The 25,383-nt window shown below is 35.8% G+C and overlaps 1 protein-coding gene across 12 annotated transcripts in view; it reads left to right on the top strand.

Annotated features, from left to right (window-relative positions):
* LOC138705813 (uncharacterized) overlaps positions 1-25,383 on the top strand; it is a 219,674-nt gene that overhangs the window by 95,982 nt on the left and 98,309 nt on the right. For 8 of the 12 annotated variants that reach the window (XR_011333807.1, XR_011333811.1, XR_011333808.1 and 5 more), the window contains one exon: positions 5,795-5,937. The exons of 1 other annotated variant lie outside the window; for it this stretch is intronic. Coding sequence is in view for 2 of the 11 variants with exons in the window: in XM_069834472.1 (XP_069690573.1) it covers positions 23,945-24,229 (285 nt within the window). In the remaining 9 variants the exon portion in view is untranslated. Of the gene's footprint in view, positions 1-5,794; positions 10,600-23,828; positions 24,230-25,383 lie in introns of those variants that run through there. 3 more of the 12 variants (XM_069834472.1, XM_069834473.1, XR_011333814.1) reach the window with 2 other exon arrangements.

The following is a 25,383-nucleotide window of genomic DNA, read 5'->3' on the forward strand; positions in this document are numbered from 1 at the left end:
GATAAATATAAATAATATAATGTATCTATAATACAATACAATATAATATAATATAATATAAATATAAATGATGAGCACAGGAACACTATTTCGTGGTACCTTGTAAAATCACTGGGATATGCTAGAAAATGAAAAGAAATTGCTCCAGTGACCTTAAAGATAAAATATAAATAATTCCTCCATTTGTAATACTTTTTTGGTTAGCCTTTTTATATGTTGAAAATTTGTAGTAAAACGGTTTAAGTATAAACTACCATGTCTCAGTGCATCTGATCCCTTCGATTTTCTGCTTTATCTGAGTGATTTTATAAAGAGATACAAACAAGCGTTCCTGTGATTATCATTCGGTACTTTGCCTCATCACACATGTCAGAATAAAGTTACTTAAATCACTGAAAATAACTTCTAAAATTGTAGCAAACCAGATAAATCAAACATCGGTGTCGTGTGCAGTAGGGTACCGGAGTTTCAGTACAAAGAATAACTGCAATAGATCCTTCTCTTGAAAAATATCCACCACGTGGTATTGTTAATTTAGATGAATACATAATACAGAAATTAAATATAATACATATATGTATTATGGAATGGCCATGGAATGAGATCGGAGAAACAGAACAGTTTGACGTTATTTATGTGAACTTATTAGTGTCATTTAAGGTGTTTCGACTTATTTTATGTAAGATATACATAGTAATTATTCTTTTTTAAACAAAGTGGTATTCGCATAATGATTTATTGAATGACTTTTGGAAAATAGCGACTTTTTCGCCTTGTTTCCTGCAATGTTGTGTGTTGCTATAGACATTTTATCAACAACGTCCTTTTATTGGTTTTGCATATCGTGATATGAAAGTTTTATAGTTCTGTGCTGTGTCTGATATAAGTTTTGGAATATACTGTAGGTGAGACTATTGCGATATATGAGACTTTACAAATACCATATATTATTATTAATTTATAGACCCTTACTTGGTCAAGTATAAGCAAATCTTTTATATTTCTTACTACTTGGAGGCTGCAACAGGAGAAGAGTCAACCGACATAAATAATATTTCTTTAGATACTTGTAACACAACGCAGAGTTCTAATCAAATTCAGTGTGATTATTGTGAAAAATGTTTCTTAAATTCAACATACATATTAGTAAATCCCACCCAGATATTCATCGAGAACGTCTCATTCGTAAACAACCCCGATGTTCAACCACCGTGTGGAAGAACAATTCCAATAATTTAACTAATAATTCTGAAAACCACTCTACTGCTAATACAAGTCCTTTATCCTTCTACAAACAAAATCTTTCTACTTGGAATGATAAATTTAGCGCACAGTTATCCGACAATGTGTTTGATGATGTGACACAGCAATTCCTGATTTTCTTATCCGAAGCAATTGATTATCTGCCTGGACCCAAACATCCAACCAGGAAATATTACGAAGCAAGAAAACTAAAGAAAAATTTAAATAACCAGAGGACTTACAGCAGATCCACTAACCCAGAAAGAGCCACAAAACGAGACCGACAGAAAAGAAAAAACAGATTTCTTTATGAGAAAACACAATTTGATTACTTCAATCAACGGCGGAAAGCAATAAGAACAGTACTGAGTCAAAATAAACCAACGTGCAAATTAGATGTCAGCGAGATGCAACAACTTTACAGTTCAAATTTTTCTCAACCAAATAACAATATTCGATCAGAATATCCATCCCATTACACCGAAGCAGAAATACTCGAATTAGATGAAACATTCCAGAAATCTATCACCAAGTCAGAAGTTGCGCTTTCAATATCTCGAATCGCTGTGGACACCGCTCCTGGCCCAGACCACGTCCTGATGAGAGTTCTGAAGGATGATACTGCTGCAGAAATCATCTCCTCCATAGCTACAAGAATGCTCCATATTGGGCACGTACCTCCATGCTTCCAGACCGCAAGAAGTGTTCTCCTTTATAACTCTGGTGACGAAAATGACTTTAAAAACTGGAGACCAATTACTATTTGTTCCGTGTTACGTAGGGTAATTGAATGTGTCCTCGATAAATGCCTTCGGGAATACATAAAATTCAATCCTCATCAGAGGGGATTTACACATTCTCCAGGAACAATAGTTAATACATCCCTTCTCAGGTCCACTTCAATGTCCGCAAAATCTAAAAAATGTGATGCAACTCTCGTTTTCCTTGACGTTAGTAAGGCATTCGATAATATCGGGCACTTGTACCTATCAAACACATTAGATAGCTTGGTTATTCCAAGCTTGTTGAAACGTTAATTTTGAAACTTCAACTAAATAATTCCACTAGAGTAGAAAACAATCATAAAAAACTAATCCCATTGGTTTGCGAAAAGGAGTTATGCAAGGATTGCCCCTTTCACCCGCATTATACAATCTATGTACTGATCACATCCTTAATGAAATGTCAGAAGACTCGATCGCTGCCAAATAAGGTTTCAATCTTGTTTCAGGTTTAAAACCTATTACTGTACTTGGTTTTGCAGATGATACTGTTATCATAGCTAAAAACAAAAACTCTGCTTTAGAACTCACAAGGATGCTATTGATCGTTTCAAAGCTATTGGTTTAGATATAACTTACTTACAAATGGCTTTTAAGGAACCCGAAGGTTCATTGCCGCCCTCACATAAGCCCGCCAGCGGTCCCTATCCTGTGCAAGATTAATCCAGTCTCTATCATCATACCCCACCTCCCTCAAATCCATTTTAATATTATCCTCCCATCTACGTGTCGGCCTCCCTAAAGGTCTTTTTCCCTCTGATCTCCCAACTAACACTCTATATGCATTTCTGGATTCGCCCATATGTGCTACATGCCCTGCCCATCTCAAACGTCTGGATTTAATGTTCCTAATTATGTCAGGTGAAGAATACAATGCGTGCAGTTCTGTGTTGTGTAACTTTCTCCATTCTCCTGTAACTTCATCCCGCTTAGCCCCAAATATTTTCCTAAGCACCTTATTCTCAAACGGTTTAGATATAAATGTAAATAAATCTGTAGCTATTAATATTTCTCGTGGTAAATTGCATCCAAATCAACTAAACATTTCTGATGACACTACTATCACATGATTAACTGCAAATGAGCATGTACGCTACTTAGGTGTTAATTTTTCTGATGTTTGTATATTCGATTCCCAAACCGTTTTAAACGACCTGAAAACTAGATTAGATTTGCTAATTTCGTCTCCTTTATTACATCCTGATCAAAAGTTTTGTATATTAAATTCCTCAATTTGCCCATCATTAATCTACACATTTCCGACAATACCCTTGAAAACAATACCCAATACTTTTTTAGATAATGCTGATAAAATTATTAAAAGCACTCTGAAAGAAATTTTGCAACTACCAGCTGACACACCCGATTCTATGATATATACACATCGTAAATATAAAGGTCTTGGTCTTTTTAAGGTATGCTGGGAATCCATACTACAACACATTAACGGCTTAAGGGTATTACACAAAACTAATGATCCTTACATTACTTCCACTAGGGACCTTATTGAGGAGAGTAAAACATGTTTAAAGAGCCTTAAATTAACTCCTGCTAATTCTTTTTTAAATAATCGTGAAAATTTTTATGGACTCTCGAAAAGTTAGAGACGCTTTAAGAGACAAAGAATTTGAAAATTGGTGTACATTGTAACAAAAGGGTAAAGGAGTGATTCTTAACAAAGAGTTCCCCCCAGCAAACAGCTGGATAAGAAATCACAAAGGTCTAACGCTCTCAGAATGGATAGACGCCCTTAAAATGATAGGCTATGTCGCTCCGGTCCGAGCTGTACCGGGTAGAAGTCGGAATGGTACCCGCTGTAGGCGCTGTCTCAGCGAGATTGAAACTCTTCCCCATATCCTTGGCTTCTGCCCCTATAGTGAGGCCCTTCGCAACATCCGTCACCATGCTGTCTGTTCTATGCTGGCCGAGGCACTGAAGGAAGTAGGGTTTACAGTCCATCAAGAGGTGCAGGGACTAGCCACACAAGGAAGTGTTCGGCGAATTGATATCATTGCCATTAAGAACAACTCGGCATATATTCTTGATCCCACCATCAGATTTGAGACACATGCAGATCAACTGCATGAGGTGGACAGTGAAAAGAAACGGATCTATGAACCAACAATCCCGTTCTATAAAGATAAATATAGCCTGTCCCACATTGATGTGATAGGTCTGATGGTGGGAGCACGAGGTACCATATCCTCCTTCTTTGCCAACACATGTAAAAACTTGGGCCTAACACACAGCATTGTGAAGGAAATAGCCATTAGTGCCCTCAAAGGATCGGTTCAGATATTGAGAAATCATTTGTATGGGAGTGATAATGGAAATTTCAAGTTATCTTAACCGATGGCTGTTAATTGGTTTAGATATCAATGCCAATCAATCCGTACTATTATTTTTCTCGTGGTATATGGCATTCAAATCATTCTAACCTATCTGATGATATTTCCCCCCCTTTCTTAACTGTAAATGATCACAAACGCTACTTAGGTGTAAATTTTTCTGACATTTTGCATATTCGATTTCCTAACCGTTTCAAATGTATATCATTTTACCTTTTAGGTGTGTTTCCAAATTGTATGTAATACACTTTATCAAATCTAGCAACCTTTCCATAAGGGAAGCTAAATTTATTATTATATATAGATATATATATATATACATATACACACACACACACACACACGAATAGTATCCGGTATCTTATATAATTTATAATGATGCACGTGACTAGAAAAATCTACAGTACATCAAATTTGTTTAAGTGATAAAATTACTATTATTGTAAATGAAAACTCACCGTTCACTATCTCGCGATATTTTGAAGAAACACTTATTTGAGTGGCTGTCCTTCTTATTTCTATAATTCAAATATTCACACTTCACATACGATGGCATCTTTCACAGTACACAACAGATACAAGACAAATCAAGATGTCTTCCTTCTCCTTCGGTTCTTTCTTTCACCTTCCTACCTTAACAGGACTGACAACTTAAACCAAAAGCACACATGCTCATTGTCCATTTCTTGGCATCTGAATTCAGTGCCGGAATGTTGGTAAGAAACGATGGTAGCGTTCGTAGTGTCGGTTAAAAGAGTTAGCGGCGATTGAACCCCTCTATTATATTTAAGTCCTCTTGGTCTGGAATCAATACTCCATTTCATATAGAAATATGAGAACAAATGGATGAGCCATTTGCAATGTATGAGATCCCCTAGAATCCCAAAAGCTATGCTTCACTATCAGTCCCATTGGAAGAGATCTCTGGTACGTCCCAAAAAGAGCTGGGGAGAAAATTCCTCTTTATTATGAGATTGTAATGGCCTACAACTTGTATGGATGATGATGAAGTAGAGGTGTTTGGGAATGCTTCTTGTAGCAAAAGCATAGTGTGGTGGTTTTGGTTTTTGCACACCCACACTGCATATGCAAGGAATTTATCGCCATTGGGTACAATTTAAGAGAAAAATATTATATGCTGACAAACATTTCAGAATATTATTGTTTTACAAAATATCTTAATTTGGGGCTTTATACCTGAAAATGTGCTACATTACATGCTCAGCAGTCTGTTATTTACAGGAACACCTGAAATATGCAAAAATATGTAGAATTGATTTTGAACATTCTGCATTACAGCTGTTTAAAATGATTTTACATCACTTGCAAATGGACAGTAAAATATGCAGTTGCATATGACTCCTCATCCTATTAATATGCCATTCAATGAAAGCCTGTGAATGCAGTTAATTTTGCTTGCAGGCTACCCAGGACCATTCGAGGCCTTGTGTGTTATCCCGCAGCTCCCACATCAGCAGAAGATGAGGAGGAGGATGAAACAACGAAGAGTTGCTGCTGTTCATGTTTGAGATATATATTTTATGGGCTTTGTAGTCGTTTTATGCGTAAGTAGTTATAAATTGTATGTCTAAAGCCATTTTTCAGATAGATCGCCCTCAGCCTGTTCTTATATTTCCCTCCCCACTTGTTCAAAGTTGAGCTGTTACAGTAGTAGTGAATTATGTGCACTCCTTAATGTTACCAACCATTAAATCTTTAATTTTGTTTGGCGATCTCTCTCTTTATGTGTTAAAAATGTCTGAATCTCATGCTCCGTCCCTTGGTTCCACTCAATGCGACGATAATTAAGCACATGTGGTCGCATTTTCCATTTAATTCCTTCGTTTTCCGATAGGCACAACATGCTTAGAAATGTTTGGAGCTGTAGGTGTATTATAAATTAATCATATTTTTATGGCCATGCAACAGGAAAGGGGTGTACGTTTTTCTTGGTTCTTCTTGTTTTAACACTTCGTCCCAAGAAATTTCTTTTCTTTTGCTGCCACTAAAGTGCACTGAAATTAATCTGTGAATGGCAACAGACTTACTGCAAGCTAAACTCATACATTTCCTTTGTTTTCTTGAATATAGTTAGTAATTACGAATGTTCTAGAATTTTTAAAGATGATGTGGTATTTTGTTGGAAAGTATATTTAAAGACCATGTTGGGTCCGATAAGCTGTGAGAAATTCCAAAAGTTTTATTAATATTACAATAACATAAATGTTTTATTTTAACATTTTGATGAATGTTTTCAGTTCAAGGAACCATCATTAGATCCCCAATTAACCTACAAAATCTTATGAACGAAGTATTATAAACAATCGGTGAAACCATGGGTTTTATAAAATAGATTCGGATGCATAATGAATTATGATATCACATATTGAGTCACAAGTAAGTGAGTAAAATTCATAATAGTACCATAAAACAGTAAAAACTGTGTACAAGAATAGAATTGTTAAAAAGTAAATGATCAGTCCACTTTTATGAGTATAAGATTAAGCTATATAAATAGCATAAGCACCATTCAATGTGACTGCATAACAAGATTAACATGAAGGCTGCATTACAAATGTCAGATCGATATGCTGATGCGAATTGGCAGAGTAGTGAAGAGAGGTGAATATGCAGCTTCATGTGTGGTAAGACTGGAGTAACACTTGAGACATGCGTGGTCTTGTAATCTGAAAGTATGTACAAATTCTTATTTACTATATTGAAAGGATTAATAATGAAAATTATTTATGATTTGTAACCAAATGATGTTAATTCACGAAACACGAAAAGAAGGGGGGCAACCAATTAAATAAAGAAATTACTTACCTAGACGGAGCAAAAGAAAATATATCCGTTCTTGTATAAAGTTCAGCCACAAATGTTGACGAACGTTGCGCTTACAAAAGGACTAAGTAACATCAAATTGAAGGGTGGGGGGGGGGGGAAGAAGCATATTGGAGTATCGGAAGTCATGTGTGTAAGGAGAAATTAAATTATAAAGCAGACTATGTATGTTTGGGAATTGCTCATTCAGAAGGGATAAACCATTATTTAATGCTTGTGAAATATAACATTCTTCAGCAATATGTATATGTGGATTGTCACCCATAGGATGAATGACCTGTAGTGTATTATTTATATTGGTTAATTCATGACCTTGTTCTGTCAGATGGGTTGCAAACTTTGATATTCGTTTACTGTATTTGAAATCGGAAACATTTTCATTAAACTGGGTTGGTAATTTCTGTGAGTTTGACCAATGTCTTTGCTAGGCCAATTTTTCCATTGTAGCATATATATGCCACTATTTTGAAGTCGATCTCTATTATGAAATTTTTTATTAGGTATGACGTTATTTAATTTATTATTAGTGCAGAAGGCTATATTCATATTGTGTTTTTTGAAGAAGTTGTTCAATTGGTTAGAAATCGGTCCAAAGTAGGTCATGCTTGTCCATGTTTTTAGGGGTTATTGGTTCAAGAAAAGTGTGTTGAGTTTTTTGTAAGTTGTTGTTACGTTTTTGGAGGAGGCTGTCTACTGTATGTTTTTGGAAACCATTATCTTGGGCTAAACAGATAATATAATTATATTCTTTATTATAATTAGATTTACTTAGTGAAATAGTTAATAATCTATCAATGAGGAAACGAAATTTACTAATTTTATGAGTTTCTGGGTGGTTAGAAAGGCTGTGTATAGAATGATTAGTGAAGGTTGGTTTCCAGTATGTGTCAAAATTAAAACGGAAATGTTTTATAAAAGTTTTGAGGTCTAGAAAGTTTATTGATTGGTTAACAGCTGACTCGGAGGTGAACTTTATGATAGGGTGTAAATCATGAAAGGAATTGGTAATATTTATTTATTTCTCTAATGGCATGGAACATTAACAAATAGTCATCAATTGTCCATCTGATTCATTATCTTAATCCTGGCTTCCCAATAGTTTCTGTTCTGCGAAGGGCCAGGCATCACATTAAGTGGGCCCTGTCCATATCTTCATCCAGATTACAGAGCATGCAGGTGGGCGTTTGAAGTAACCCAAACTGATAGAGCTTCTTGTCTTGGCCATGTAAAAAAGTCTTCTAGTTTGATTCTAAACTCATGAGGTATTGTTCCTTCATTTGTAGAGTTTAGAGCAGTGGTATGATACTGATTTGAAGCAACTAGTGAGCATGGCAGCTTTTTTCCTAATGTATCTGCCTGTTCATTGCCAGAAATGTGACAGTGTCCAGGGATCCACAGGAGCTAATTTGAGTTTCCTCAGTGTCTCGCAGCAGTCATGAATCTCCACTGATGCAGCAGCTCAATTGATTCTATGGCAGATCTTGAATCACTCAGGATGACAGTCTTGGAGAATTTTCCAAGATGCAGTAGAAGTTGGTTTAATGCTGTTTGAATGGCTTGATTTCTCCATCGAACGCTGTTTTGAATGATCTGATGGATTTATAAATAGTTGTCGTTGTTTTCTAATGCCAGGCATTTGACAATAAAGTCATTTGACCTCTTGCACTCCAAAATTTTTCAAAGATATTATCATGGCCAGCCACTGAAGCACAGATTTTGAGGTGTTACGAATCCATTTCTTGGTTTGAGTTGCACAATGGGCAGTTAGGGGACTGATATATTCCAATTCTATGCAGGTGTTTGGCCAAACAGTCATGGCCTGTTGCCAATCTAAATGCAGCTACAGACGATTTTCGTGGTAAATCGGGAATTAACTGTGGATTATGATGCAGAGACTTCCATTTTTTCCCTTGGGATTGTGTTATCAAATTTTGTTTGTTGAAGTCTAAGTATGTAGATTTAATAAATCTTTTCACAGAGTAATACGTAGATTTAGTAACAGGTCTGTAAGTAGCAGTGCTTTGCTAAAGCATCCGCATTCTAGTTTCCCAGGATTCCACAATGGGATGGTATCCATTGGAATACAATTCTTTTATTGAGTGATATTAATTGAGAGAGCATTTTAGTTATTTCTGCTGTTTGAGATGAAGGTGTGTGTTTAGATACGATTGATAGAATAGCTGCTTTGGAGTCTGACAATATAACTGCATTTTTAAATTTATTGATGTGGCATAGAAGATTCCTGAGACTTTCACTTATTGCAATGATTTCTCCATCAAAACTTGTTGTTCCATACCCAAGAGATCTATAAAGTGAGAAGAGACAGCACGTAACACCTGCACCGGCACCTTGTTCTCTGGAGATCAAGGATCCATCGGTGTATAAATGAAGCCAGTTTTGTGGAGGGTACCTAATATTAATTGTCTCTAAAGACAATTGTTTCAGTATTTCAGTGTTTACTTCTGATTTCAGTATTTCTTCTGTTAAATTTAGATTTATAAAAAATGAAGATGTAGCTGTATATCCCTGCTCCTGCATTTGGGTAACCATGTATTTGTGAGCCATCTGTGTATATTCTGAGCCATTCAGGTTCTGGGTATTTACTGTTGATAGTCTCCAAGGCCAAAAGCTTTAGACTCATTGTGTCTGTTCCTTTTTTAAAAACACTTTGGTTTAGGTCTGTGAAGCAGTCATGGGATTCTATTTCAGTTGGATTCTGTATCATGGGTTGGGGTTCATTTGATATAATTGAATATTGTTCTTTTAGCTTACGTACTTTCTTCACAAATCCATGTTGTGTTTTGGGGTTTCTTTCTTATTTTCGTATTTGTACCAGTATTGACCATCCGATAGTCTGATTAGCTCTTCATACAACAGCATGGATCTCTCTGAGGGTCAACATGGCATCCAGTTATTTTTACAGTCTTAGAGTCGACCAATTGTGTGTTTTAAATTCCAGGAAGAACATACTTTTGATATGTAGTGCTTAAAGTTGAGCGAGCACATTCCCATTTGCATCCTGGAAGGCGTTTTAGGATCCTCAGTTGGTTTGAAGTTTGGGAGCTAATTTTCTCCACTTGTTGTTTCCAGGATAACTTATTATCAAAGGTTACGCCCCAGTCACCTCCCAGTCAGCTGTTAACTGATCAATAAACTTTCTAGACCTCAAAACTTTTATAAAACATTTCCGTTTTAATTTTGACATATAATGGAAACCAACCTCCAATAATCATTCTCAACACAGCTTTCTAACCACCCAGAAACTCATAAAATTAGTAAATTTCGTTTCCTCATTGATAGATTATTAACTATTCCACTAAGTAAATCTAATTATAATAAAGAATATATTTATATTATCTGTTTAGCCCAAGATAATGGTTTCTAAAAACATACAGTAGACAGCCTCCTCCAGAAACGTAAGAACTCAACACACTTTCCTTGAACTAATAACCCCAAAAAACATGAACAAGCATGACGTACTTTGGACCAGTTTCTAACCAATTGAACAACTTCCTCAAAAAACACAATATGAATATTGCCTTCTGCGCTAATAATAAATTAAATAACGTCATACCTAATAAACTTAATAATAATAATAATAATAATAATAATAATAATGGCTTTATTTAACCTGGCAGAGTTAAGGCTGTAAGGCCTTCTCTTACACTCAACTAGGATTAAAACTTGCTTACATAGTTGAACATGCAACTGAATCGGAATTAAGTAATTACATACTGATACATAATAGAGATCAATTTCAAAAAAGTGGCATATATATGCTACAATGCAAAAATTGGCCTAGCAAATACATTGGTCAAACTCACAGAAATTACAGAACCTGGTTTACTGAACATGTTTCCGATTTCAAATACAGTAAACGAAAATGAAAGTTTGCAACGCATCTGACAGAACAAGATCATGAATTAATCAATATAAATGATACACTACAGGTCATTCATCCTATAAATGACAATCCACGTATACAATAATGTTATATTTCACAAGCATTAAATAATGGTTTATCCCATTTGAAACCTGTGAGCAACAGTAACAAATATGAATGATACTCGGGAGGAAATTAAACACAGAATAAATATGGGAAATGCCTGTTAGTATTCGGTTGAGAACCTTTTATCATTCAGTCTGCTGTTAAAAAATCTGAAAGTTAGAATTTATAAACAGTTATATTACTGGTTGTTCTTTATGGTTGTGAACTTGGACTCTCACTTTGAGAGAGGAACATATGTTAAGGGTGTTTGAAAATACGGTGCTTAGGAAAATATTTGGGGCTAAGAGGGATGAAGTTACAGGAGAATGGAGAAAGTTACACAACACAGAACTGCACGCATTGTATTCTTCACCTGACATAATTAGAAACATTAAATCCAGACGTTTGAGATGGGCAGGGCATGTAGCATGTATGGGCGAATCCGGAAATGCATATAGAGTGTTAGTTGGGAGGCCGGAGGGAAAAAGACCTTTGGGGAGGCCGAGACGTAGATGGGAAGATGATATTAAAATGGATTTGAGGGAAGTGGGATATGATGATAGAGACTGGATTAATCTGCTCAGGATAGGGACCGATGGCGGGCTTATGTGAGGGCGGCTATGAACCTCCGGGTTCCTTAAAAGCCAGTAAGTAAGGTATCCCATTTGAGTGAGCAACCCCCGAATATATATATATATAGTCCGCGTTATAATATAAATTCTCCTTACACACGTGATTTCCAGTACTCCAATACGTTTCCTTCCTCCCCCCCCCTCCACCTCTACCTTTCAATTTGATGTTACTTAGTCATTTTGTAAACCTAACGTTCATCAACATTTGTGGCTGAACTTTCTACAACGGATATATTTTCTTCTGCTCCGTCTAGGTAAGTAATTTCTTTATTTAATTGGTTGCCCCCCTTCCTTTCGTGTTTCGTGAATTAGTTAGCCAGCATCGTGCTTTTTACCTATCATTTGTAAGAAGTGGAAATTCATAGTGGAACACGTGTGTTGTCAGCAAATAGCTGGATGACCTACGAAGATAGATAATGCACAAAAACTAATAATGATAATATATTATATTATATTATAAAATAACTGATTTTATACATTAATGTGACATATTATTGAAAATATCGTCACTGTCATGAAACACACAAAAGTGCAATTAGATCTTCATCAAATTGTTTGTACGACGAAAAATAATTGCAATATCAACATAAAATTCATATGGTAGATAGTGCTAACTTAGTACTACTCATTGCAGTAAAAATCTCGATTTCGCTAAAAATGTCAAATAGAACCTCATTTTTCTGAGCCCTCACAATGTTGCCAATGTGGAGGGGAGGTGGTACGATCATCCACTCCTCTTTATCTTTCTTATATTGACTGCTTTCGCCAGGTGGACGGCACATTGAAAGGATTGGGTGTGCGCAGTGGAAGACTTTTAGAATGAATAGTGTGAATTTGTAAAACAAATATAATTAACAATAATAAGTAACAATGTACATAAATGAAAAATGAAATAACAAGAAACATGAAATAGATAAGTGAAAATAGGACAAACTAATCTGAAATGATATCCCCAGGATATGTAAATCATGTAAGTATCACAAGACTGAGGCCAACACACTTATAAGTGATTAAATCATCTAATATGGCCGTCTCTCGACCATCAGTGACTAACCTATTAACCATATGTTCATGAACACTCTCTAAATATATATATATATATATATATATATATATATATATTAACTATCTGAGTATGAATCTGAACACAACAGCCAGCCAGCACATTAACTTAATACATGATCCATTCGACCATAGATACCACTCAGTCTGACTAACCAAACTAAAAATACATATACACTCAATAAGAGACAATCTCTACCCAGCATAAGGCATTACATGACAGATCACTATACATTACCCATTGCACATATTGCTCACATAAACTGTGCAAATAGCACTAACACAAATCTCTGCACTTTACAAAATGAATATGCAACGGAGAGAGAGAGAGATGGAGACAGATGCACGTAATAAGTAACGGACGATAATTCCAATTTCAAGGATCATTTAAATAGCAACTAGACTCGACGCACATGATAAGAAAGCGACTATCAAACTGGAGCAGGGAAAACACTAAAAGCATATGTGAGACCGTAATCGCTGCCTTATCACTCTAACCGTCTCAGAACATGAACTCACATTTCAAATCATATCTCCTTACATAATTCCCAATACAATTTACCTCAAACACATATATCTCACAAATATGTTACTCGATGCAAATACTAAAACTTGCCCCCAAGACGTATCACTAGCAAGCGATATTTCAAACTACGATCCACTAAAATCCCAAACACACACGACGCAATTTAACTACTCCACTGATCTATCTCCAGCATGTACAAAGCCCGAGTCACATTATCTATATCTGCCGCGTACCAAAATGCTAAGTCTTGTTAAATGTTTCTGTCATGTACGAGAGCTTGAATCTAAGGCAATTGTTTCCGAATATCTCCGCGTATGAGAGCCTAAATCTTATTAAGTGTATCTGCCGCGTACCGGAACCCAAGTGACGTTCTGTGTATCTCCGTTAAAACAGGTAAACTCTCTCCCCCTCTATCCTCGTGAGACGTAATGACCCGGCCAATAGGATTATTTGGAAAGAACAAATGAAGGGATTGATAGCGCTATCTATTCTGTGACGTCTGAGAGCGCTCTGACGGATGAAGTGACGTAGTAGGTAAACGGCCATGGTAGTAGGCACGGCTCACCAATGATAAGGGAAAATTATATTTCCCAGCAACTCCCACCTCCATCCCCTACTTGAAATGGAAGGAGGTGAAATTAACTTCGGACCTAATGATGTTTTCTTTTTTCATATACTATTAATGAATTATTCTATAAGCATTCATATTCCTGCTTAATATTAACTAAATAAAAATAGGTTACCAATAACAAAAGAAAACCTTTAATACAAAAAGGAAAGGAATAGGGAAATTCATTGCAAATGCTACATGGGATGTTAAGGAGAGAGAATGACTTTAATATTGTGAAAAACCAGTGAATTAAAAACAATATGTTTACTGTAAAATACATTTTGATGTGTGAGAAATATATATTACATAAAATTTAATACGAATTTATGCTCTGGTGCACAAGGTTTTCAAGGGGCAAGGATGGTTAAATGTGGTGGAAAACCAGTAAACTTTTAAAATGAAAAATGTTGGTTTAAAATAATCTTTGAAATTTGAAAATTTCATCACACAAAATTTTAAATGTATTTTTAGAGCCTTTTGTCTGATTAGTTGAATATTACATTCAGTTTCTAGGGCAACAGTGATGTGGTTTTTGGTACTCCTAGGCATAATCTTAAGGCTGAGTTTTGAAGAACAGAAATTTTTTGTAGATGAGTTGCTGATGCTCCTCCCCATATTTCACATCCACAGGTCAATTTTGATCGTATATAAGCATTATAAAACAGACGCATTCCAAAATATCAAGAAAGTTATTTCATACCATGTTCATCCTCCTCCAGTCTTGACACTGAATTGCTAGCTATTGATGCTGCTCTTCAGTGTGTTACTCAAATTCCTGAAAAATCTATTTCCATACTTACCGACTCCAATTATATAATTAAATATGTACCAAACCTATGTGCACATAGAATTATTCCACTTCGGAAACAACTAAGTAAACTAAAAGAACTCCAAAAGGAAATAACATTTCAATGGATACCTAGTCATTGTGGTATACCTGGAAATGAGAAAGTTGGTAATATTGCAAAACAGGCAACATACCGTATTTACAACCAAGACCTCTTCAAGTGGTATCTCTATCCGTGCTTTTGCTTCAGTGAAGTCTCATTTTACAAACCTATGGATCAACAATTGGCTCTCTTCTGACAAAGGAAAAATTTTACAGTCTGTACAAAAGAAACCAAATGACCTGGAAATGTACAAAAACTTGCCCTAACAAGAGCCAGAACAGATCACATTGTCACTCAATTATACCTACACCGATTTCACATTTCTGATAATCCTACTTGTCTGTGGTGTAATAATCATGATGAAGATCTGGAACACATTCTTCTATACTTCCATCCATAAACCACAAAAGAAGTAAATTAAAATCATCAGTACCAGTTGCAGAAGACACAGCCCTGCAGTATATATTGACTACACCCCAACTCTGGCTACTAGCAACAGGCATCTATAATGAACACCGATCAAACTACCCCTCATTTCTCGTGTGTGTGTGTGTGTGTGTGTACGTGTGTGTGTTTTTTTTTTTTTGCTCTGGATTTCACAATGAAGTCGTCATCCTTCTTGCTTCCCCACATTTACAATAAAAAAGTGGTCTTCCAATGGATCCCGGCCCACTGTGGACTGAATGGTCACGAGAAAGCAGATATGTTAGCAAAGAAAGGAACTAAAATCAACTTAAAAACAGATTACAATAAGAAGTTTGATGACACAAAATGTGATGCACATTTATGAACCTTTTAGCTGTCACTTTTAAAGCTCTGGTGCACATAGTTTTTAAATTACACTAAACTTTGTTTGAAATTTCTGGTAACTTTAATTGTTTGCTTTATTCTCACACAAAATAGTTAATAACTTTATATCTCCGGAACTATTAATGTTATATGCATGATATTTGAAACACACATTCTTAGGCTATTAGGAAACTTTTCTGTGTAACAGAGATTTGTTATTTTGTTACTTAACTTACTTTTGGCTTTTACATAAGCCTGTCATCAGTCCCTATCCTGAGAAAGATTAATCCAGTCTCTACCATCATATCCCACCTCCCTCAAATCCATCTTTATATTATCCTCCCACCTATGTCTCGGTCTCTCCAAAAGTCTTTCTCCCTTCGGCCTCCCAACTAACACTCTATATGAATTTCTGGATTCGCCCATATGTGCTACATGCCCTGTCCATCTCAAACGTCTGGATTTAATGTTCCTAATTATGTCAGGTGAAGAATACAATGTGTGCAGTTCTGCATTGTGTAATTTTCTGCATTCTCCTATAACTTCATCCAGGGGCGTATTTTGCGGGCTACCGGGGCTACCGGCGGTAGCCCAAGGAAATTACAAAAGAAAAAGTTTATAATATAACATAATGTAATAATTTTGTATTATTAGTTTTACCATAGTAATTAAAATTAAAGTAATTGTTAGATATATTTTGTGTAATAATAGGGTCAGCGGTAGCCCAAACCCTTTAACCAGTATACGCCACTGACTTCATCCTTCTTAGCCCCAAATATTTTCCTAAGCACATTATTCTCAAACAACCTTAACCTCTTTTCCTCTCTCACAGTGAGAGTCCAAGTTTCACAACCATGTAGCATACGTTTTTAGAAAAGTTTTTATGACCCTTAATTTTGCAGGTGTCTATGATCACAATAATTACAAGCTACAAATCTCTTTCAGTATATTTAGTCATGGATCTAAACCAGGGACAATCGTGTTCACATTGATTTCATGCAGGCATTGCCCCTGTAGTTTAAAAAACCCTTCATGCTCTTCTGTTTGATGGGTTTTCTATCAGGACTTTTAAAACAGCGCATAATGAATTATTATTATTGACGTAACATGATATGGACATAGATTTTATAATAAATGTTTAATGATGAATTTCTGTGAAGTTACATAGTAAAAAGGCAATATGAATACTGTATAATTTATGAATCTGATATACAGTAGGTTACCTTTTTTATAATCATTAACACTTTTGTTAAATGTAAATAACATGCAAAACAGACATTTCAAATAATATTACTGATGTAACATTCACTTGTTACTGACATAATCACTGCAAATTACATTTATCTCTGTTTAACTTATGGAAGAAATTTATCGTATTTAAATTACGATCAGAACAGTAAAAATAAGTATTAGAATATAAATGGACGATTCTCCTGGACTTAGTAGATATTGTAGAGTTTTCCAAGACGATATTGTACACTTTTTTGACAAACAGAATGTGGAAATATTCTGTTCTTCGCTGTGCATGGCATCTTCCAATATGATTCTGTTGAATGTTAATGCTGCACCTTTTACATGTTACACATCATCAGTGACCAATGCATATGATTTTGTACTGTTTAAAGTATTCAAAACAGCTGAAAATGTGATAATACCCTTGTTGACTCAATGTGTGGACATTTCATCCTTGTGTTTTATTCCAACATTTTCTGCAAAATCTTTTTGTAATAGCCTACAGCATGTTAGGTTGTAAGATTTCCTTTCAGATATTTTATTTCTTGCAGTTGTGTTTTTGCATAGAAACATAGTTTGCATAAACCCTTACGATGTCTGATCAATATATTTCTTGCAGTTTCAGGAGGACAGGTGACTGCCTCCATTTTATGTGTCTGTCCACCTGTACTATCTGGGAATAGATTTGTTATAAACTGTTCAGTATTACTACATTTGGCTTTCCAAGTAGCATGCGATATTCTAGTCACATGTGGACATTTCTAATAATTTATTAGTAGAAAGGATATTCCAGTGCACTTGCATAATCCGTCAGTAAGAAGGTCCACATTTGACAACAGCAAACATTTTTATCTTTTTCAGAAACTGGAAGTATATACTGTATTTTGGTCGTAATCTAGCAAACTTAGATTTTTTAATTGAACATTGGATATTCACTTTTAAAAACTATATGCTTCCATTGCTGTCATCATAAACACTCTCTTCTGTTTTCTTTCTTTTTCTGGATCTTTAATGATGAAAGTGACAAAATCTTTGTGCTCTGGAAATACAGTAGACTCTAGACCACTTTCGTAAAATTGTGAAACAGCTGAATAATCATGAGAGTTTTCACCTTCCTTCTGCTTAATTTCGCAAGTTTCTATGACTCCAAACTTTTCAGCAAGTTTCTTCACAACAGCACGTTTCTTTCTTGGAGATGTTGGTAATGACCTTTGTGCTCGATGTATTGTCTTCCCCAATGACTGAGACTTGGATGTGAATCATATCCAACATCTCTTAACATTGCTTCAGCCTTTAATTTCTCTCTGTACTTTCTCATTCGTAATTTACTATTATTTTCAGTTTATTTTTTCTTCGGCACTCTAGACCATTTCTTTCTTAAAGTGGTTTCTGCTGTGCATTCTTTTCTTGATTTCTTAATTTTTTTGTCACTTAGCTTCTCCCTGTATTTTCTACCTTTTCAGCAGAAGATTTTGGCAGTATGTTGTCCTAAACCTTGATATTTGAAGTTGATAATTAAAGAGTGTTACGTCAGTAACATCAATAGCTTCAAAATTAGTTTCGAAAAAAAATCACAGATTGCATGAGCTGAATGGTAATTAAGTTTGTTAGAACCTGTATAGTCTTCCCTGATAACAGTCACGCTGTCCCCGCAGTGTTCAGGCTTAGGGTGAAGCATGCGTCTTGCAAAATATACATTACTTAAACTGATTTATTATTAATTAAAGTATTAAAATACTCTTGAACCATAAATGTAATAAAAACATTATGCAAAATTATTTGTTGCAACTGAAAATAATAATGTGGACATGTTTACAAAATGGGTGTTTGTAAATGTGTTTAAAAGATAAAGGGATAAAAATAATCATAATTATAATTGCTATTTATGCAACAAGTTGCGAAATAATAGCATTTTAAGCATGACAAGTGAAGATTGTCCAACACGGCAAGTGCTTAAAACACTGGTTTCGCATGTATTTCGTGCAAAATATTTTGAACAGTCACTCGAGAATCCTAAATGTATTTATATTTTAAAGAGAGTGAAATTGTTGATTCGTTATCACGCAATGGCGAACTTATGATGTTGAAGACGAAAGTGTATTATATTCATATAAAAAGAGATAGATTTCATGGCCTTTGGATATGTAGTGATTGTTTTGCTGGTTGTTATGAAGTTGTTTTCTTCTTGTTATGTAATTTGGAATATACAATTATTACAATGAAAGTGATAAATGTAATTAGAAAAGTGAGTGATTCGGAAGTGAATAATTTATATATCAAATCTCCAAATGTAATTTCAATTTTAAATAATTGTGTTGAGAATATTTATAATAAATAAATAATTGGAATTTATGTTTTCAGTATTTCTAATTAGTGTGCTTAAAAGTACTTCAGGCATGGAAATTTACTTTTTAAGCACGCTAATATATGGATGCAGAATTCAATGAATTTTTGATGCTAAAATGAGAATCGAAAAGTCATCACCATGAAACGAATGTCTAAAAAATAATTATTTCTGAGAAATGTTAATCTTTCGAAATGATAATTGTTTCTCTTGAAGTCATCAGCATCAGCCTCCCTGTATTTACTCAGCTGCATACCGTCACCTCTTGTAAGGCACTACTCTGTATTATATCCCAAAATTGTTAGTCTTAATTATGAAACAATCTGTTTATCTGTATCCAATTAGAACTTCACAGAACATTTACCTTCAATAAATAGCAATACTCTCTAGTTACTGCTAGCCTCTTCATATAAACAGCGTAAAACACATTCTTATTATTTTTCCAGCTATCTGTGTTTGAAGCTTGTAGCTATGTTTAAACACAGGTGTAACGTGGCTTTCCCGCAGTGAACAGTTTCTCAAACTCCAACCCATGGAAGTTATCCTTCTGTTCTGCAGGACTGCTTCTATTCCAACAAATGTAAATCAAATATTCAAAGTTCGTGATTTCGCACCCAGCTAAACTTCACATTAATTTGGAAAGTAAGCAGTAATGACGAGGATTCCTCTGCTAAATTTCATATCCATGTGTCCTAAGTGAAAAGCTCTGAGAGGATTGCCTCCAGGTTGTCGTTTGAGAATCACTTGTGCAAAGGTTCACACCCGTGGCACTGGACAGAACCAGAAATCTGGTGATGTCTGGTGGAAACCATGCACTTTGATGAGGTCTGGAAGCTTCTGGTTTGGTGCCGGCTTGAAGGTGAAGTTCTGCAGCAGGACACTAAGGATCAACCACATGTTCTGCAGCCAAATGTCTGACCCACACACACACACATGCTTCCCTGCAACACATTTCGAAATTATCAGATGGTACAGGAAAAACATTGACGAGAAAGTGTACTAGTGAGCACTTGAGTAAGTGAATAAGATACTGGGTAGTGAACCAACAAATAAATTAGTATGACTTGAGGCTTTCCCGGCGTTTGATATAGAATAACTCTTCTTGGGTTCTCAGCCAGGTGAGTTGGAGATTAGATTCCAATCTTTCGACGGCTAGCTCTGCCATCTTCTTCAGGGAAGAAGTGCATGTATGAGGGATTATGTGGTTGGAGTTGTAGGAAAATGGACGACGTAGGTATATAGGCCTAATGACGCAATAGAGGAATGGGGGCGCGGTGTTGCATTCACCCGTGACTCACATCGGACGCAGGAGCAGCAAAATCGGAATCCCAAATAGAAGTTTATTTTCGAAACAAGTCCAAGGTTATAATCTATCCATCTGTGAAGATTCTCACCACCATAACTCTGTCGAATGTGCAGCGGGAAGAAAGCTGATGTAAGTAGAGCAGAGAGGTCACCAAATTCTAACTGCAGTCCAAAGGACACTCTTTACCCTCGAGCATATGGATGCTAGAGCCCGATAAAATGTTAAAGAAAAGAACATCCAAATTGGCTACTCGGAGGAGACTTTTTTAGAAAACAAGAACGAAAGGGCTGAGATTCCCGCATGCTTTACTATAAATCATTCCACATTAAGAAAAAGTCATTGGTTTCATGGACCTTGCAGAGCACATTGTGGAAGCTGTGGCAGGCAGGCGTTTCTGTGCCAATTGATCATTTGATCGAACAGCCCTATATGCTCAATGCGTTTTTCTTAACGTGGAATAAGTCTATAGCAATCAGTAAAAAAAATGAGCTTCTCCACCATTCCTGACAGACTTTACGTGAGATAAAAGTTTTTGAGCCTATCAAAAGTTGTTGCTTTGTCAGCTGTCCGAAGACAGGTCTGAATCTCATAAGTGACACCAATAAGTCATCACCCATGAAGCAACTAAGCCGGAAGATAATTGGGTAGGTGACCAATTTCTTTTCCCCTCCATTGCATACATTGCCGACTAGCTACATATTACATTAATCAGACTTCAGAATTATATGATACAAACAATTGTTCTTCCTCTGGCACGTATTGTCAAGTGAGATGTACTGTCTGATAATAAATGTACATATCAGCCAGAACCTCAATCAGAGGTACTATCAAAAGTGGCTGGGAATATTTCAGCCTTAATTCTGCAGTAGCCAACGACTGGACAAGAAGTGTATGGTTACAGAAATAAGAGAATTGATAACTTGAGTTGTCAAACGAAAAGACGAATAAAGGATTATGAGAATAAATAAATAGGTCTATACAAATCAGTTTGCTATTATATCACTGTCTCTATAGCACTGATGAATTCTTAGAGTTGCTCTATCTTAGATCTTGTCTTCAAGATAATTCAGAGTAGTTAGATGAGGAGTCTATTCTACAATTTTACAAGTATTTGGTTTACACACTGCAAATGGTCCTTTTAGCTGAAGTTGGCTCAGCCTATAGTTTTCTAAAATTAAGTTCCAGATTTTGTGTATTTGTATTTAATATTATAGTCATTTATTATATTTAATACAGCACTGACGAAAACGAAAATAATGGCTTTTAAAGGAAAGGACCCAGTGAACTCAAAAATTGTAGTTGATGTTAAAATTTTCAAGCAGACGTCACATTTTAACAGTCCAGGTTACAATGTTTATTATAAGAAGGGTATACATGCAGATGGGGCTCATTGCAATTTTACGAAAAATTGGTTTATTGGCTCCGTCTATAGCATTTTCAGAGGACTTTCATTTAACATAAAGTGAACTGGAAAAAAAAAAAAAAAAGACTAACAGCGATTAGTTCATTTTAAAAAACACTGAAATTTAAGGGGACCTGGTAAGCCAAAAAATCTTGAATTTTTCATTTTTCATTTATCTTTCAGATGAGCCATGATTTAAGTTTGTATCTTATTCCTAAGTATGTTTTTTTTTTTTTCGGTTTAAATGAACAGTGACATTTAAGTGGGCGTGTCCATAGGCGGAGAGAGAACCATTTCCTTGGGGAGGCAAAGGAAGACATAATTAATTACCTCCTCCTCCGTTATAGCTTGACCGTGGTACAGTATATTGGAATATGATCAGTTAATAAAGGTATTTTCGGGGGGAGGGACATGTTTTTTACAGTGTTACATCCATATCGGCGATGTTTCAAACCGAGTTGTATAGGGCTTGAACTGTAGGTCTGCTACAAATTATAATAGGGCATAACTTAAAACAATATCCCTCTTTTTCTCTCTCGTGCAGAAACACATGCATACATCAATAAAACTACGTAACAGTGCTAACAGAAATATTTTTATATGAAGCTTACCTTCCGAAGATATATGAAATGTAATTTCTAATAATTATTTTATTTAATCTCATTTCTTAAGTTTACACATTATACTGGGATCACTTTTCTTTTTCCTGCATTGTCGTGCATTATGTTATTCATACATTTCCAAGTGGTGGCCTCAACAACTGCAGACTTCAAAGACAATAGTACAGGCTGTTACGAAAGAAACATTACAGTGCTTCCATTCCTCAAATGAGGTAGTATAGGAATTCTTATACATTCAGAAATTTAAAATAAATACAGTATTATAGTCCAGGCACATGATCAGAAGACATTAATTCATCAATTTAAGCACAAAAACTTAATCATAAACAAAAACAAAAAAGATCTTTTGAATTCAATAGAATAATAGAAAAAAAAAAAAGAGATCAGACAAGTTGGGGGGGGGGGCAGTGGCCCCCCATTACTCCGCCTATGGGCTTGTCTCCTGTTCATCTAGCACACTACCACAGTCTACTATATACAGTCACGAAGCTTGAGTTTTGAGGGTGCTAGAAACAATAGACTGTGACTGTACTATTTTGTATTGCCTGTAATGAGGCGATATTAGCGATCCTAGTGGTGAGCAACTATCTAATGTTTGCATATTTACTACGTATTGAGCTTCGCGACTGTATATACTAGACTGTGATACTACTATGTTAGTTTCAAATTTTGCGCCTTATGTGCGAAATTTTTTCATTGTAGGGAATTTATGTGTATTGGTACACCTGGTTTACCGTCTGTGCTTTGTTTCGTAGCAACGGATTTGTTTACAGTGTTGTGATGTTATACACGTGCTGTACGGAGTTCTATTATTAATTGTGTTACGATACAGTTCACTTGCATTATAGAGGTGCATTTTGTGATATTTTCTTACAATATGGGTTACAAAAGTAGCTTGAAAGTATTTAAGAAGAGAAGAAATGTTGGTAAACGTAAGAACTCTGTTAGTAAGGTGAATTCTAACCTACAGCCCTCTAGCACACGTGGTCAGTGTGAATCTGTAAATAGTGGCTGTGCATCAGGAAAGAAACTTGAAGATTCTAAAATCAGATATGAAACCCTCAAACAAGAACACAGTGTTAGTGATACCAATGGGGTTATAGATGTTGGCATATTATCTAGTGTACTGCAAAATAATGTATTCTGTAAAGGCTGTGGCAAAGGTGGGATATCTCTTGAGGTAAAAAAGCACATTGATCTTGCTGCAGAATTAGTTTTAAAATGTAAATACTGTGCGTATGGTGTAAATTTTTACAACTCTTCATCTATTGATATTTCAAAGATAAACCCAATAACATGTAAACTCTACACAATAAATGTTAGACTATGTATGGCCTTAGGGCTATAGGAAAAGGTAAGACAGGTGGAGAGACTTTATGTGGCATTTTGAATTTGCCACCTCCTCCAACCAGGTCTACTAGATATAACATAATAATTGGATCTGCGATTGAAAATGTTGCATTACATAACATGAAGGTTGCTGTGGAAGAAGCAGTTGCAGAAAATGATAATGTCAGAGGCATATCAGCTGCCTTTGATGGGACGTGGCAGAAAAGGGGTCACATTTCACTAAATGGCGTTGTGACGGCAACTAGTGTGGACACTGGCAAGGTAATTGATGTTGCTATATTATCAAAACATTGTAGGTGTGAAGGTAGAACAACAAATAAACATGAAACCGATTGTGAATGTAATTACAGTGGGTCAAGTGGTGGAGTGGAGGTTGCAGGTGTGACGAACATTTTCAATCGGTCACTCAGTTCATATAATGTGAGATATGTGAAATATTTAGGAGATGGGACTCTAAGTCATTCATTGCTGTTGAGGAATTGAAACCACATGGGAATGACGTACAAATTAGAAAATTAGAGTGCATAGGCCACATACAGAAGAGAATGGGCATTTTGAGGAGACTGAAAACCAGTGTGAAGGGACAAAAATTATCGGATGGTAAGGGTTTATTAGGAAAGGGGAGGCTAACTGACTCAGTTATAGACAAAATTCAAAACTATTACGGCATGGCCATAAGACTTCTATTTACTATTTTCCCGAAACACATAACCACAGTGGACCATATGACGATTCACCACTGTTATTCTCATCCCAACCGACACTTGAGACAGGCATTGACAAGAACCGAGTTCTGAATGGGAGAAGTGAAGGCTGATGGGTGGGGGAATACCTGCTAGGCCACGAGGCCACAAGAAATGTATCTCAGTTTCAGCTTTCCCAGTGCAACCATAAAACCCGGGGAAATGCAGAAGCCAGACACGGCATGAGTGATCCTGGCTTCAGGAACAAATTTTACTGCAAGACAGGTCTATATACATCACAAGGTTTTCTACTTCTACAACTCTATATGCTTCATTGAAAGAACTAATATAATAGCTATGATATATACGACTAAAAACCACTAAAATTTTGAGTTTAAGAAAACAAAGTGACTGAGGCCCAGCATCACTTGCCTCAGCCAATCAGCCGCCACTGTACAAATCTACCAACATGGAATTTCATCTCTGACTAAAACCTGTCTTGACCCTTTATACCCATTGGTGACTGCACATGATAAGGTCGCAGGGCAGATCTTGCCTCCTCTGCTATACCAGATAATGTTGTTGTTGTTTTCTAATGCCAGGAGTTTGACAGTAAAGTCATTTGACCTCTCCCACTCCAATATTTTTCAAAGATATTATCATGGCCAGCCACTGAAGCACAGATTTTGAGGTGTTCCGAATCCATTTCTTGGTTTGAGTTGCACAATGGGC

This window comes from Periplaneta americana, chromosome 9 (assembly GCF_040183065.1).
Source record: "Periplaneta americana isolate PAMFEO1 chromosome 9, P.americana_PAMFEO1_priV1, whole genome shotgun sequence".
Lineage (NCBI taxonomy): Eukaryota > Metazoa > Arthropoda > Insecta > Blattodea > Blattidae > Periplaneta > Periplaneta americana.